The following is a 14,193-nucleotide window of genomic DNA, read 5'->3' on the forward strand; positions in this document are numbered from 1 at the left end:
AAATGAAGCTCTATTTGTGATCTACACACTCCATAAACAATCAATATTGTGAGACTACAGTGCGTCCAATAATGATAGGACCCCCCTAGATTTGAGGTTCCAGACAGAACCAGAACAGATACAAAAATTTGTGATGACCATTCGATTCAGGGTACAAAGAAACCCCAGGGGCCCGATTTTCATGATTCTACCATTTTTCTTATAAGCGTACCAGCAAAAAGTCATTTTTTCATCCGTCCAATAATGATAGGACCACTTCGAAATCGAATTTTCAGTTGATTTTCAAGATTTTTTTCTCGGAAAACTTTTAAAATCGATCAAAACATACTGTTCCTAATATTTTCAAATGATTCCATTATAGTTTTGATGTTTTCAACCCCAAACACAAATGTTTGTCATCTTCGAATTTTCACTCATCTGAAAAAATCACTGTTTACCAGTGATTTTTCACCGAGAAGGATAAAATCACCGAGAACCCTGAGGATAAGTTTTCAGAAAAAGAATATCTTCGCGAATCCATTGTTCATTTTTATCATGAATGACTTGATTTACTTTGCCGGAGAGTTTCAGAATGATACATGACCTGTGATAAGAGATACAGGTCTCGAAGTTCTGAAACAGTGATTTTTTCTGATGAGTGAAAATTCGAAGATGACAAACATTTGTGTTTGGGGTTGAAAACATCAAAACTATAATGGAATCATTTGAAAATATTAGGAACAGTATGTTTTGATCGATTTAAAAAGTTTTCCGAGAAAAAAATTCTTGAAAATCAACTGAAAATTCGATTTTCGAGGTGGTCCTATCATTATTGGACGGCTGAAAAATGACTTTTTGATGGTACGCTTATAAGATAAGTGGTAGAATCATGAAAATATGGCCCCTGGGGTTTCTTTGTACCCTGAATCGAATGGTCATCACAGATTTTTTGTATCTGCTCTGGTTCTGTCTGGAACCCCAAAATCTAGGGGGGTCCTATCATTATTGGACGCACTGTATCAGGGAGGCCGTCTCACACCCACAAAGTCGACCATTTTTAACTAAAAACTGCAAGTGTCGCATTCTTCATGGCCAGTACTGTATGTGTTCAGCAAATTGAAACGGTGTGAATGAGTATAATCATGCTCCGTTTTGGATAATTTAGAAAATGTTTAGGGTTGCGGCTGCGGAGGTAGGCCTCCTCATCGTGTGTTAGTAATCCAAAATCGTTACTGCGTGTCTCTGGTCAGGACCATCCACACAGGTAGACAGATTACAATCTTCCTTAGACACTATTTGCACTCAGAACCATCTCTTCCCCCTCCTTCTACTCTTTATTTATTTATCTTCCCTTGGACCACCACTCTCGACGTCTTCCCTGTGTCCCCCCTACTCACACAGTCCCCCGTCCTCTCGTGTATTATTATCGATTTCTCTCCGTCATAGTCATTCTCAAAAATGGAATTCCCATTGCTCCGCATCTCATTTGTCCCTCTTCAAGAGGTATTCAAAGCGATGCATCCATTCGAAATGTAAGTAAGCACTGTACTTGCGAACCGGGTTGGCGCGTAACTCACTCCAAATTGAATTTTATGAGCTGAAAAATATACCAAAATGTAGATCTCAGCGTGTTCTATGTCTGTGACATACTACGGGTCAAATGGCGAATCGTGAATGTTCCGCGGGCCGGGAAAATGTGCAGGAAAACGCGAAAATGGCATAAAAAAACTTTCTAGCCCGGTCCGAGGCACATTGACCTATTGCCATCCAGTTCGCAGTCAAACACGAATCAGGGCTGTGCGACAGTGTTGTTGGGAATTCCGACTTCCGACTTTCGGGTGTTTTTTACTTTCGACTTCCGACTTCCGACTTCCGGATAAGAAAATTTTCACTTCCCAACATCTCTGCTGTGCGACAAAACTTTTCCAAAAAATTATCGAAAAACTTTTTTTCCAAAATTTCGCTCCGAAAAACCGAAAAAAAATTTCAAGAAAATTGTCTGAAAAAAATTAGTTTTTCAAATGCAAAAGTCTTGAATGTTGTATGAAAACTGTGAATATTTCAAGGACAGACCACCAGAAACATGTTTTTGATCAGAAAATTAGAAAAAATTTCAGAAAAATCACAATTTTTGTTACTTATTTTTTTGACAATATCAGAAGAAATTTTCAAAATTTTTTGTCCGAAATTTTTTTTCGAAACGTTTGCTCCGAAAAATGTTTCGCCTCAAGATTTTTCGCACAGCCCTGGTCCGTGTCCGACTACGAGCTGGATGGCAATAGGCCAATGTGCCACGGACCGGTCTAGAAAGTTTTTTGGCGATTTTCACGTTTTTGGAACTTTTTTCCAGGCTCGCTGCGTATTAGCAACTTGTCATCCGGCCCATAGTAGGTCGCAGACATAGAACTCGTCAAGATCTACAATTTCGTTTAGTTTTCAGCTCATAAAACTCAGTTTAAAGGCGTTTTGTGGTCAGTTATGATATTTTCAAATCACAATGTATGCGTTTCGGCGAGTTCATTTTCATACTTTAAAAATTTTTTTAATTCGGTGCACAACCCGCTGAAAAAGAGCGTCGGAAAGTTGGGTCATTGAGATGGCCGAAGAAAATTGGGCGCCGTGACCTAGAAATTCGACTTCGAAAAAAAAAAATTCATTTAGGTAAAGCGTGTTTTTTCAGTATGCTGCTATTTTGATAGTTTTTAGTGTTTCTCTATCAATATTTGCCGTATTCTATCGAATTTATTGACGAATATAACAAAAATGATTTTTCTAGGTCACGGCGCCCAATTTTCTTCGGCCATTTCACTGACCAAACTTTCCGGCGCTCGTTCTCACAGGGGTTTGGACTAACAAGGGAACCTTTTAAGTGGACCATAATGCCATCAAAAATGGTCTATACAAATCGAAAGAGGATGTTTGAAAACCTAGAAATCAACTTTCAAAAGTTGCTTACGTGACCTGTAAGTGTCTGAAATCTCGACCTGAAAATTGACCAATTTTACCATTGATTTGCTGTATCTTTTACCACGTTTGTAAAGACTACGGCGACAATATAAAAACGTGTTCGAGTGGCGCAGGTGGTTAGCGTTTAGGCGGAGGAATGTTTTGCCCTGGTTCGACCCCTGCACCATTTTTTCTTTTTTCTTGTTGATTTTTCCCACTTTTTTTATTGGAATCTATCATATGAGTTTTTTGTACCACCATCAACGTGATTCCCTTCTGAATCCATTTCAAATGATGATTATAAGAAATTTCTGACAGATGAAAGTGCTGAAATTTATGATTTATGATAGATTCCAATAAATCATTGAAAAATGTGGGAAAAATCAATAAGAAAAAAGAAAAAATGGTGCAGGGGTCGAACCAGGGCAAAACATTCCTCCGCCTAAACGCTAACCACCTGCGCCACTCGAACACGTTTTTATACTGTCACCGTAGTCTTTACAAACGTGGTAAAAGATACAGCAAATCAATGGTAAAATTGGTCAATTTTCAGGTCGAGATTTCAGCCACTTATAGGTCACGTAAGCAACTTTTGAAGGTTGATTTCTAGGTTTTCAAACATCCTCTTTCGACCTGTATAGATCGTTTTTGTTGGCATTAGGTCCCACTTAAAAGGTTCCCTTGTAAATCAAAAAATCCTTGAAGTATGAAAATCAACTTGCCGAAACGAATACAGTACTGGCTATAAATAATGCGACACTTGCAGTTTTTAGTTAAAAATGGTCGACTTTGTGGGTGTGAGACGGCCTCCCTGATAGTTTCACAATATTGATTGTTTATGGAATGTATAAATCACAAATAGAGCTTCATTTTTGTAGTTGACAACTTTTTTGTACGGGCACATCCGAAGAAGTTACAGGCAGTCAATGTAAACAACTCAAAAATCTTTCCTTTTAACACTGAAAAGAGTAACAATTGCGAGAAATTACTTTGACGATTGATAACTTCTTAGGATGTGCTCGTACAAAAAAGTTGTCAACTACAAAAATGGAGCTCTATTTGTGATCTATACACTCTACAAACAATCAATATTGTGAGACTATCAGGAAGGCCGTCTTACACTCACAAAGTTGACCATTTTCAACTAAAAACTGCAAGTGTCGCATTATTTATAGCCAGTACTGCAATAATCATATTTTAACTCTCAAAATAGTCCAATTTATAGTAGTATTAGTGTTTTTCGTGACGGTGAGCATTAGAATTCATTACGTAGTGTACATTATGATATTAAAATATCATAACTGACCTCAGTACATTTTTAAGCACCGCCCGTCCCCTGAATGAAAGTTTTTCAGCATAAACTTCTCCCTGATCTCGAAACGAACCAAAGGGCTAACAAAGCAAATGACATTCCTATCGAGATATTCTATCCAACTTGGTTTTGATAAGGAAATAGACATAGTTATTGATGGAAATGGAAAGAAAAAGACGGGATTCTTTTATATAATCACATCAGATGAGGCAGCGAATGGAAAAATGGAAGAAAATGAGTGGCCTCAAGAAAAGAGCTACGAGAGATTCAGCTTCAAATATTCGGAGAATGGTCAAATAGAAGAATGGAAGTTGTGGATGGGCAGAGTTGCGGAGATATTCAATATGGAATCGATGAAAACATTAGCAATGTATACTGACATGTATGATATGGAATCGATAGTGGATTGTCTGAAAACTCACGTGAAATCGATTGAAATGTGTTCAATGTCTGAGAAGGAAGGTGGCAGGACGAATGGAGAACATGTTGCTCAGTTTATGAATAACATTATTATCAAAAAGGAATTACATCTCTTCTTGTCTCCGTTGAATAACGATTTCGATGCGAGAATTCCGAAGAATCTGAAAATGATCTCTATAAAAGACGCGAAATGGGTTGGATATGAGAAACTTCTGGAAATTGATTGTCGGAAATTGGTTCTCGATGAAAGTCTTTTAACAAGTGAAGAGTGGAATTCGTTCATCAAGAAATGGATGGCAATGGAGACTCATTTGAATCTGCAATTCTTAGAATTCTATCTCACGTCAATTGAAGAATTTAGACGACTCGTGCTTCATGATATACCGCACGAAGTGATAGATGAAGAAGTCTCGAGAAGATTGATAGGGTAAGTTGATATGTTTTTAGAATACCATATTTGCAAACAGGGCCGACACAGGCCGGCGCGTAACTCGCTTCAAACTCAATATTCTGAGCTGAAAAATATACCAAAATGTAGATCTCGACCAGAGATGTTGGGAAGTGAAAATTTTCTTATCCGGAAGTCGGAAGTCGGAAGTTGGAAGTGATTTTCCTTATCCGGAAGTCGGAAGTTGGAAGTGATTTTCCTTATCCGGAAGTCGGAAGTCGGAAGTCGGAAGTCGGCAGTCGGAAGTAGATTTTTTCGCAAAGATTCAAAAACTCCTAGAAAAAGTTCATAAAATTCGCGAAAATTAGTGGAAAATTAGTTTTTGGCTGAAGAAAAGTCTATTTTCTGTCCTTTTAGACCATTTTTCCATGTATTTCTGCGAAATTTGCTTTTCCGAAATTCCACCGTATGGAATGACGGAAGTCGGAAGTGAAATTTCTTATCCGGAAGTCGGAAGTCGGAAGTCGGAAGTCGGAATTCCCAACAACACTGATCTCGACGAGGTTCTATGACACTGACCTACTATGGACCGGACGGCTATTCGTTAATGTGCCGTGGCTAGAATGGCTTTTTTGGCCATTTTGGCGTTTTTTGGTACTTTTTCCCGGCCTATTAACGAATAGCCATCAGTGTTGTCAGGGCTCTTTTTTACTTCCAACTTTCGACTTTCGGATAAGAAATCTTACTTCCGACTTCCGACTTCCAATGGGCTATCAGAAATGTCGGGAAGTGAAAATTTTCTTATCAGGAAGTCGGAAGTCGGAAGTAAGATCTCTTATCCGGAAGTCGGAAGTAGGAAGTAGGAAGTAGATTTTTTCGCAAAAGTTCAAAAACTCCAAGAGAAAAGATGATAAAAGATGATGGGAGAATCAGTGAAAATTTAGTTTTTGACAGAAAAAAGTCTATTTTCTGTCCTTTTAGACCATTTTTCCATGTATTTCTGCGAAATTTGCTTTTCCGAAATTCCACCGTTATGGAATGACGGAAGTCGGAAGTGAAATTTCTTATCCGGAAGTCGGAAGTGAAATTTCTTATCCGGAAGTCGGAAGTCGGAAGTCGGAAGTCGGAAGTCGGAATTCCCAACAACACTGATCTCGACGAGGTTCTATGACACTGACCTACTATGGACCGGACGGCTATTCGTTAATGTGCCGTGGCTAGAATGGCTTTTTTGGCCATTTTGGCGTTTTTTGGTACTTTTTCCCGGCCTATTAACGAATAGCCATCAGTGTTGTCAGGGCTCTTTTTTACTTCCAACTTTCGACTTTCGGATAAGAAATCTTACTTCCGACTTCCGACTTCCAATGGGCTATCAGAAATGTCGGGAAGTGAAAATTTTCTTATCAGGAAGTCGGAAGTCGGAAGTAAGATCTCTTATCCGGAAGTCGGAAGTCGGAAGTAGGAAGTAGATTTTTTCGCAAAAGTTCAAAAACTCCAAGAGAAAAGATGATAAAAGATGATGGGAGAATCAGTGAAAATTTAGTTTTTGACAGAAAAAAGTTTATTTTCTGTCCTTTTAGACCATTTTTCCATGTATTTCTGCGATATGTACCATTCGTAAATTCCACTTTCCTTATCCGGAAATCGGAAGTCGGAAGTAAGATTTCTTATCCGAAAGTCGGAAGTTGAAAGTAAAAAAGAGCCCGGAAGTCGGAATTCCTGACAACACTGATGGCTATTCGTTAATAGGCCGGGAAAAAGTGCCAAAAAACGCGAAAATGGCCAAAAAAGCCATTCTAGCCCTGCCCACGGCACATTAACGAATAGCCATTCGACCCGTATAATATCAGTGACATAGTACTCGTCGAGATCTACATTTTGGGATATTTTTCAGCTCATAACATTCATTTTGAAGCGAGTTACGCGCTGGCCCGTTTCGGCCCGTGTCGGCCCGGTTTGCAAGTATTTAGAATACTGTAATCTTGACTTTATTATTTCAGTACTCGGTCTAAGAAGACATTGATAAAAGGAGGAACAGATATCAAACGGATCGATGGGAAAACGGCGACATTCTATCAGGGTTATGGTGATGGAATATTGATGAGCACTCATTGAATCTCTTGGAATGAGCAAAACTGGATTTTCGAAACTTTTAACAAATGATTTTTCAAACTATTTCCATTATTTATATCGAGATTTCATGAATGGCTTATTGTACATTCTATGGTTTTACAATAATCTAAATCCTTTATTTTTTTGATAATAAATTTTACATTTATCAAGTCTAGAACTCCTAATTTTTTGTAGATGAATACGGTTATTTCTGCCCTGCTATGATGTAAGTCCCTCCACAAATCCTAAAAATAAGGACTGGCTTAACTGATATTTCGAATCCAGATTTTTTGGAATTTTAGTTTAAAATTCATCTGAAACTCACTGATTTTTCCGCAAAATATGAAATATCATACAGTACTGGCCATAAAGAATGCGACACTTGCAGTTTTTAGTTGTTCACAATATTGATTGTTTTATAGAGTGTATATAGATCACAAATAGAGTGTTGTTTTTGTAGTTGACAACTTTTTTGTACGAGCGCAACCTAAGAATCTACAGGCAGTCAATGCAAACCATAGTTGTCCGGAATCCGGATTCCGGAAATTCCGGATTCCGGAATTCAGGGTTTTTTTGACATTCCGGTTCCGGTTCCGGATTCCGGAAAATGAAATTTTTCATTCCGATTCCGGATTCCGGTTTTTTGAATTTTTTCTCCGGAATCCTGAAGTTTAAATTTAAAAATTTTTTTTGAGTTTTAAAGACAACTGCATTTCAGTTTTGAACCTCAAAAGTAGTTTTAAACTTTATATATCATTAACAACACTCGAAAAAATGACTTGGCCTTGCAAATTTATCGAATCATTCCGGATTCCGAAATTCCGGAATTCCGGGTTTTTTCGTCATTCCGGTTCCGGTTCCGGATTCCGGATTCCGGTATTTGAAAAACTTCATTCCGGTTCCGGATTCCGGATTCCGGAAAATGAAAATTTTGATTCCGGTTCCGGATTCCGGGATCCGGTTTTTCGAAAAATGGCATTCCGTACAACTATGATGCAAACTGCTCGAAAATTTCCCCTTTTAGCACTGAAAAATGGCGAAAATTGTGAAAAAAATCTTTGACTGCCTGTAACTTCTTAGGAAGTGCCCGTACAAAAAAATAGTCAACTACAAAAATGAAGCTCTATTTGTGATCTATACACTCCACAAACAATCCATATTGTGAGACTATCAGGGAGGCCGTCTTACACTCACAAAGTTGACCATTTTCAACTGAAAACTGTAAGCGTCGCATTCTTTAAGGGCAGTACTGTATATGTACACCATTTGAAAACTTTAGTAGACATTTTTCAAAAAACATTGTAACCGTTGACTAGTCATTAATAAAGATGTCAATTGAATCATTTGTTACTGTTGTCCATTTGATGATCTACAAACTGCTCTCCGGATTCCGCAAGTGACAATAACAGTGAGACTTTGGAGAATTTGTTCATTTCAAACAATCAAATTGATTGAAACAACACAGATTGCTGTTTTATTCAGTCATAGATTCCATTTAAAACAATTATGGAAAAATGGAGATTTATTGTTTACTGGCGTTTTTCAATGATTCATTTATTATGCCTAGTCGCAAAAACGGAATTTGTAGTTGATATGAAGAAAGGAAATTGAAAAATAAGAGTGATTCAACATTTCTGATTTCTAATGACGAATTGTTACATCATTTGTTTATGAGAAGTGCAAAAACATCAAAGCTCTGAATTTACCGTAAATACTGTATTATAACGGCACCTGTAATAGAACGGCACCTGTATTATAACGGCACCCCATCTATACTCAGAATTCATGAATATGATTATCCCGGTGCTTTTTCTTGGTTCTGATTAGAAGGTACGTGATTAGCAAAGTTTAGAGCAAATAGAACTCCAAAAAAGTTTTTTCCGGTTAATTTTAATGAGTTTCTGAAACCACAAATTTTCTCTTGAAGACAATTGAAAAATATAACGGCATGTCGTTATAATACAGTATTTACGGTAACATATCAGTTGAAATATGTGGATAGTGTTGGCAATAGATATTGTGTCATGATTTAACCGTCGAAAGCATTGAATCTCCAGGTGTCACATTTTTGCGACGACAGAACATGAAATCTGAAAGTTTGAAGAAGTTTTAGTGACGAGTAGGGGGATTAAAGATAAACATCCGGATCTGAAAACGAATTTCCATCATGTTCAGGCGGAACACCGGGTTTTTGGTGGTTTTTTGAAATTTAACTTTTGGAATAACCAATTTTTTGATGTTCGTAACCTATTAAACATGAAAAACACCTCGGGACTAGTTTTTTCGACGCGTGGCCTAAAAAACCATACTTGCAAATTTACGGCCCGGCCCGAAGGCCCGGCTTCAAAATAAAGATACCTATTTTTCACCAAATTTTTTGAATTTTTTTGAAATTTTACATTAAAAATTTCAATGTCTTGATGAATAACTATCTTTTGATTGGATTCTGAAGTATAGTCCAAATTTCGACATTTTTGGAAAAAATTCAAAATTTCGTTCAAAATTTCAGTTCAAATTTTTCGGCCGGGCCTTGGGAATTCTTGTCACGGCCCGGCCCGTTGCAAGTATGTAAAAAACCGAATTTTGAAAAAAATCCCTTGTTTTTGATGGGTTTCTGTGTGTTTGCATAGTTTTTTTCATTGAAATTTTAAATTTTCAGTCAATTTATGCAAAACGAGGACTACATTTTCACCTGGTGGCCTAGGAAACCAATTTTTTGGAAAACTAGTCCCGTGACCGTTTTGATGCTTTTAAAGGTTTTTTCCAGACTTGTCGAAAATCGGCCCGGTCGGCCTGGATTCAAAAGTGGGTGCCCATTTTTTACTAAAATTTTTTGAAATTTTTCAAAAAAATAGAGTGAAAATGCTAAAATTATCATAAATATTCACGTATCGGCTGAATTTTAAAGTTTTGGTCAAAAACTATACTTTTTCTAAAAAAAAGCTCAAAAAATGTTTCAAAACGGGCCGAGCCGGGCCGGGCCGGCCCGTGACAAGTCTGCTATTCACTCTGTTAAACCACAAACGATCACAAGCGTTCATATTCACCAGTAACTGCTTGTTTGTAGCTTTTGACAATGAAAATAGTGGGCAAAGGATTCAAAGCCGGATACATTGCAATACTAAAATTGAGAATTTCTCCCAGAACTTCAGTGGAAGAATTGATAAAAATGGAGAAATAGATAGCAGTTGCTGGAATATGCATCGACTGGAATAATAGTTTGAAAAACAAGAGCATTGAATAGTTGAGATTGAAGATTTTTGTACTTTTGAGAGACAGATGTCACTCTCATCAATTCCTTCATTGTTTCATAACCTTTCAATCCGAAATATAACATTGTGGAAAACGAGAGAATCTGGAAAAAATCAGCAAGAGTTTCAGATTAATCATTTCAAAATAAAACTGACAATGAGTGTCAAAACAATACCAGTCCCTTCGAACGCAATCCAGTTGATATAAACTTCTCCATTTCTATTCGTCAAATAATAAAACGGTCCTCCATAATATAAATCTTCGAACTTTGTTCCATTTTTCTTTGTGGGCAGATAAAAATCTCTAAAAAAAAGAAGATCCCTTGATACTTTATAATCAGATTTTCATCAAACTTTACGAATCGATCTGAATCTTCTGTTGCTGCAAATATACCAGCCCCTGCATAAATCCATATTCCTGCATTTAAAATGGGAAACAACAGCCAGAGAATTAGTTTCCAATTGCTGAATGAATCGAGTAATTCACTACTGAAATTATGGTTTTTTCTTTTAATAGTCTGCAATTAAAGCCGTATATTTAAACTTTGTAATTGCCAGGTATCGGTAAATGAAATGAACAGCGAGCAGAGAAATTGACAGACCATAGAATCCAATGAAAACAACTGGAACAATGAAAATTATTTGAATCTAGTTTTTGAATTAGGACTGAAGTCTTTTTTTAGATTATGATACTAACTGCACTGACTCAAAAGGAGCTTTGGTGGATAAGATTTTCCCCCGGGACCGTGTAGTCCTCTCGGACAAGAACTTTCCACCATTTATATCAAAAAAATAGGAAAAACTACAGAAAATTGTTGGAAAAAATAGCTTTGAATTGGCTACACTGACCAAACATCTAAAAAAATTGTCAGTGTACTTTTGTCACTGTATTATTTTTGTTAGTGTAACATTAGAACGCGTCGAAGAGTTTTTAGAGTTTTTCTTATAACTGATCGGGAATTGCTAATTTTCTCCATACAAATTGAAAAAAAACACCAAAGTTTGTTTAAAAAAGTAAGGAAACGAGGAGAAATTGAACAAAAAATCTTGTCCGAGAGGACTACACGGCCACATGAAAAAAAAACTCTTCCACCTACCCTTCAGCCAGGGATGTGCGCAACGGAAATCGGAAATTCCGAAATTTCCGACTTTTTTCGGGACTGTTTTCCGTCGGAAATTTCCGATTTCAGAGAAATTTTTCCGGAAAAAAACTTTTTTTTCGAAATTTCCGTAATTCCATATATTTTCATGATGATAAAAAAGAGAATTTGTGCGGAATCGAATTTACAAAAATTTTAGTTTTTTCTGCATTTTTATTGGATTTTGACTATGAAAAGTTTGAAAAGCCGAGTTTCCAAAATTTCCGGAATTTCCGAAAAGAATAATTCGGAAAAGTTCCGAGTTTCCAAAATTTCCGAAATATTCATTTCCGCACATCCCTGCCTTCAGGTGAACGGGAATGGTACCGATTTCATTCCCAAATTTTTTTCATTCCCAAATTTTTTTCATTCCCAAATTTTTTTCATTCCCAAATTTTTTTCATCAATGATTGGTTGGCAAGAGGGAATCAAGTTAAAAAGAGAATAGGAATCGTCAACATGGATGTGGAGGATATCTTTCAACATTTAAAGAAAGTGGGTGTATCCGTGAGCTGGTAGCGGAGTTAAGAGAACAACGGGAATCCGACAGAAGAGCTGCTAGAAGAGCTGTTAGGAAAGAAAGGCAGGAGATCAAACGTCGTATTAGGTCACAGAAGAAAAAATGGGAGATGGTGCAAGAGGAGCTTCAAATTGCTAGGAAACGTAAGATGAGAAGTCAAAGAAAAACCAGGAAGTTATATAGAAGAAAGATGAAGAAAGCAAAAGATCGACATTGGCTAAAGTTTCGGGAATTGAAGTACAAGTTCGTGTTTTGTACTCGAGTAATAATGCGGCCGCCAATCTTGTGTGTTTCACCTGATATCAATCGTGTAAGGTCCTTGCTTGTTACTTTCGAAACTTCTTTTAAAGCAAGAAACAAGAAAAGGAAATACAGTAAATGAAGGAAGTTCACGTTTTTAAGGATAACGGACACGGACATATTGAACTCTCAACTCTTAATTTTCACGTACCTTGCGTGCGTATTCAAAATAAATAAATAAATAAATAAAATATGCGTGAATAATAAAATTTCATAAAATTGTCTGAAGTTTTTGACTGCATTATTCGAATTTCTCACGTATTTTCCGAAATTTTGAGCCCCATATTGGCCTATTTTCAAAACTTTTGATTTTTGGACTAATTTTGGGCCAAAAATAGTCAAAAATCGAAGTTACCCAAAATATGTCAATATGGGGCTCAAAATTACAGAAAACATGTGATTAATTCGAATAATGTGGGCAAAAACTTTGAAAAATGCATTTGTTGTGACTTTTTCGAGAATTGAAATTTTCTTTGAAATTTTTTTACAAAAAAAAAACATTTGAGACTGCTCTACAGGGGTATAAACTCAATATTCTCAATTTTCATTTTTGTTTGTAAGATTTCGAGCCCATATCGACCGGATTCCGAAATTTTTGAGTTTTTACCGTAATATACCGTAATACCGTACCCCCTGTGTCAAAACTTCCCCCAAAATAAAAATTCAGCCAAAATATGTCAATATGGGGCTCAAAATTCTGGAAATTTCGTGGAGATCTTGAGAAATTACGTTATGCGCCTCAAAAAACTAGTCTATAAGCCATTTTCAGAAAAACATAAAATTTCAGATTTATCGTAATCTGAAAAAAAAAACGACTTCAGTCCTCAAAGTTCTCTACCGTCCAGAAAAATGGATAATGTGACGGGAAACACAGACTCTTTTGTGTTTGTTATAATCAAAAAAGCGGAATCTTTTGTGAAAACATCCTGAAAATCACGCGAATTGTATCAAAGCAGTTATTTTTCAATCACTTACTGGTTTCTCTGCAACATACGCGATAGCATATGTCAGCTCCAAAAATGCAATATAAATCATGAGGTGTTTATAGGCGCCAATTGATTTCGGAGATTTTGTGATAATTAGAATAATTAACAATGTATTAATTGAGATTGCAAAAAATGCAGAAATATCAAGTGTCCAAGACTTGATTTTATTGATTAGTTTTGCATCAAAGTGCATTATGACGGTGAGTTGTTCGTTCTAGACAAATAATACTACAAATTCAAAGAGAATATTAAGTCTTTACTAGCTATTATGAATTCAAATTTTTCAGTGCTAGGAAAATCGCCACGTCTTCTTGCGGCGGCCACGCCCATTTCTTGTGGCAATGCTCCAACATTGAATCATTGAAATGGGAGTGGGCGTGACCGTCGCGAGAGGGCGAGCTTTTCTGAAAAATTTGAACTCATCACAAAAACCACGAGAAAGACAAAGCAACGCAGGGACAGACGGCAGTGAGTCTAGAAACTCAAACGACTTGTTTAGAAGAGTGGTTAAAACAAGGGGACATTAACTAAGGAAAGATCCCGGGTCGAGATGAAGTTACAGATCGAGATATACAGTGCTGGCAATAAATAATGCGACACTTGCAGTTTTTAGTTGAAAATGGTCAACTTTGTGAGTGTAAGACGGCCTCCCTGATAGTATCACAATATCGATTGTTTATGGGGTGTATAGATCACAAGTAGAGCTTCATTTTTGTAGTTGACAACTTTTTTGCACGAGCACATCCTAAGAAGTTATCAATCGTCAAAGTAATTTCTCGCAATTGTTGCTCTTTTCAGTGTTAAAAGGAAATATTTTTGAGTTGTTTTCATTGACTGCCT

At 36.8% G+C, this 14,193-nt stretch overlaps 1 protein-coding gene across 1 annotated transcript; it reads left to right on the forward strand.

Annotated features, from left to right (window-relative positions):
* Nucleotides 1–4,329: 4,329 nt before the first annotated feature.
* Nucleotides 4,330–7,160, forward strand: GCK72_015406 (uncharacterized protein; the record flags this gene model as incomplete). The annotated part of the gene is made up of 2 exons (XM_003090652.2): nt 4,330–5,084; nt 7,046–7,160. The coding sequence occupies 2 exons, from the start codon at nt 4,330–4,332 to the stop codon at nt 7,158–7,160; spliced, it is 870 nt and encodes a 289-aa protein (XP_003090700.2).
* Between the last annotated feature and the right edge of the window lie 7,033 nt (nt 7,161–14,193).

This window comes from Caenorhabditis remanei, chromosome IV, assembly GCF_010183535.1.
Source record: "Caenorhabditis remanei strain PX506 chromosome IV, whole genome shotgun sequence".
Classification (NCBI taxonomy): Eukaryota; Metazoa; Nematoda; class Chromadorea; order Rhabditida; family Rhabditidae; genus Caenorhabditis; species Caenorhabditis remanei.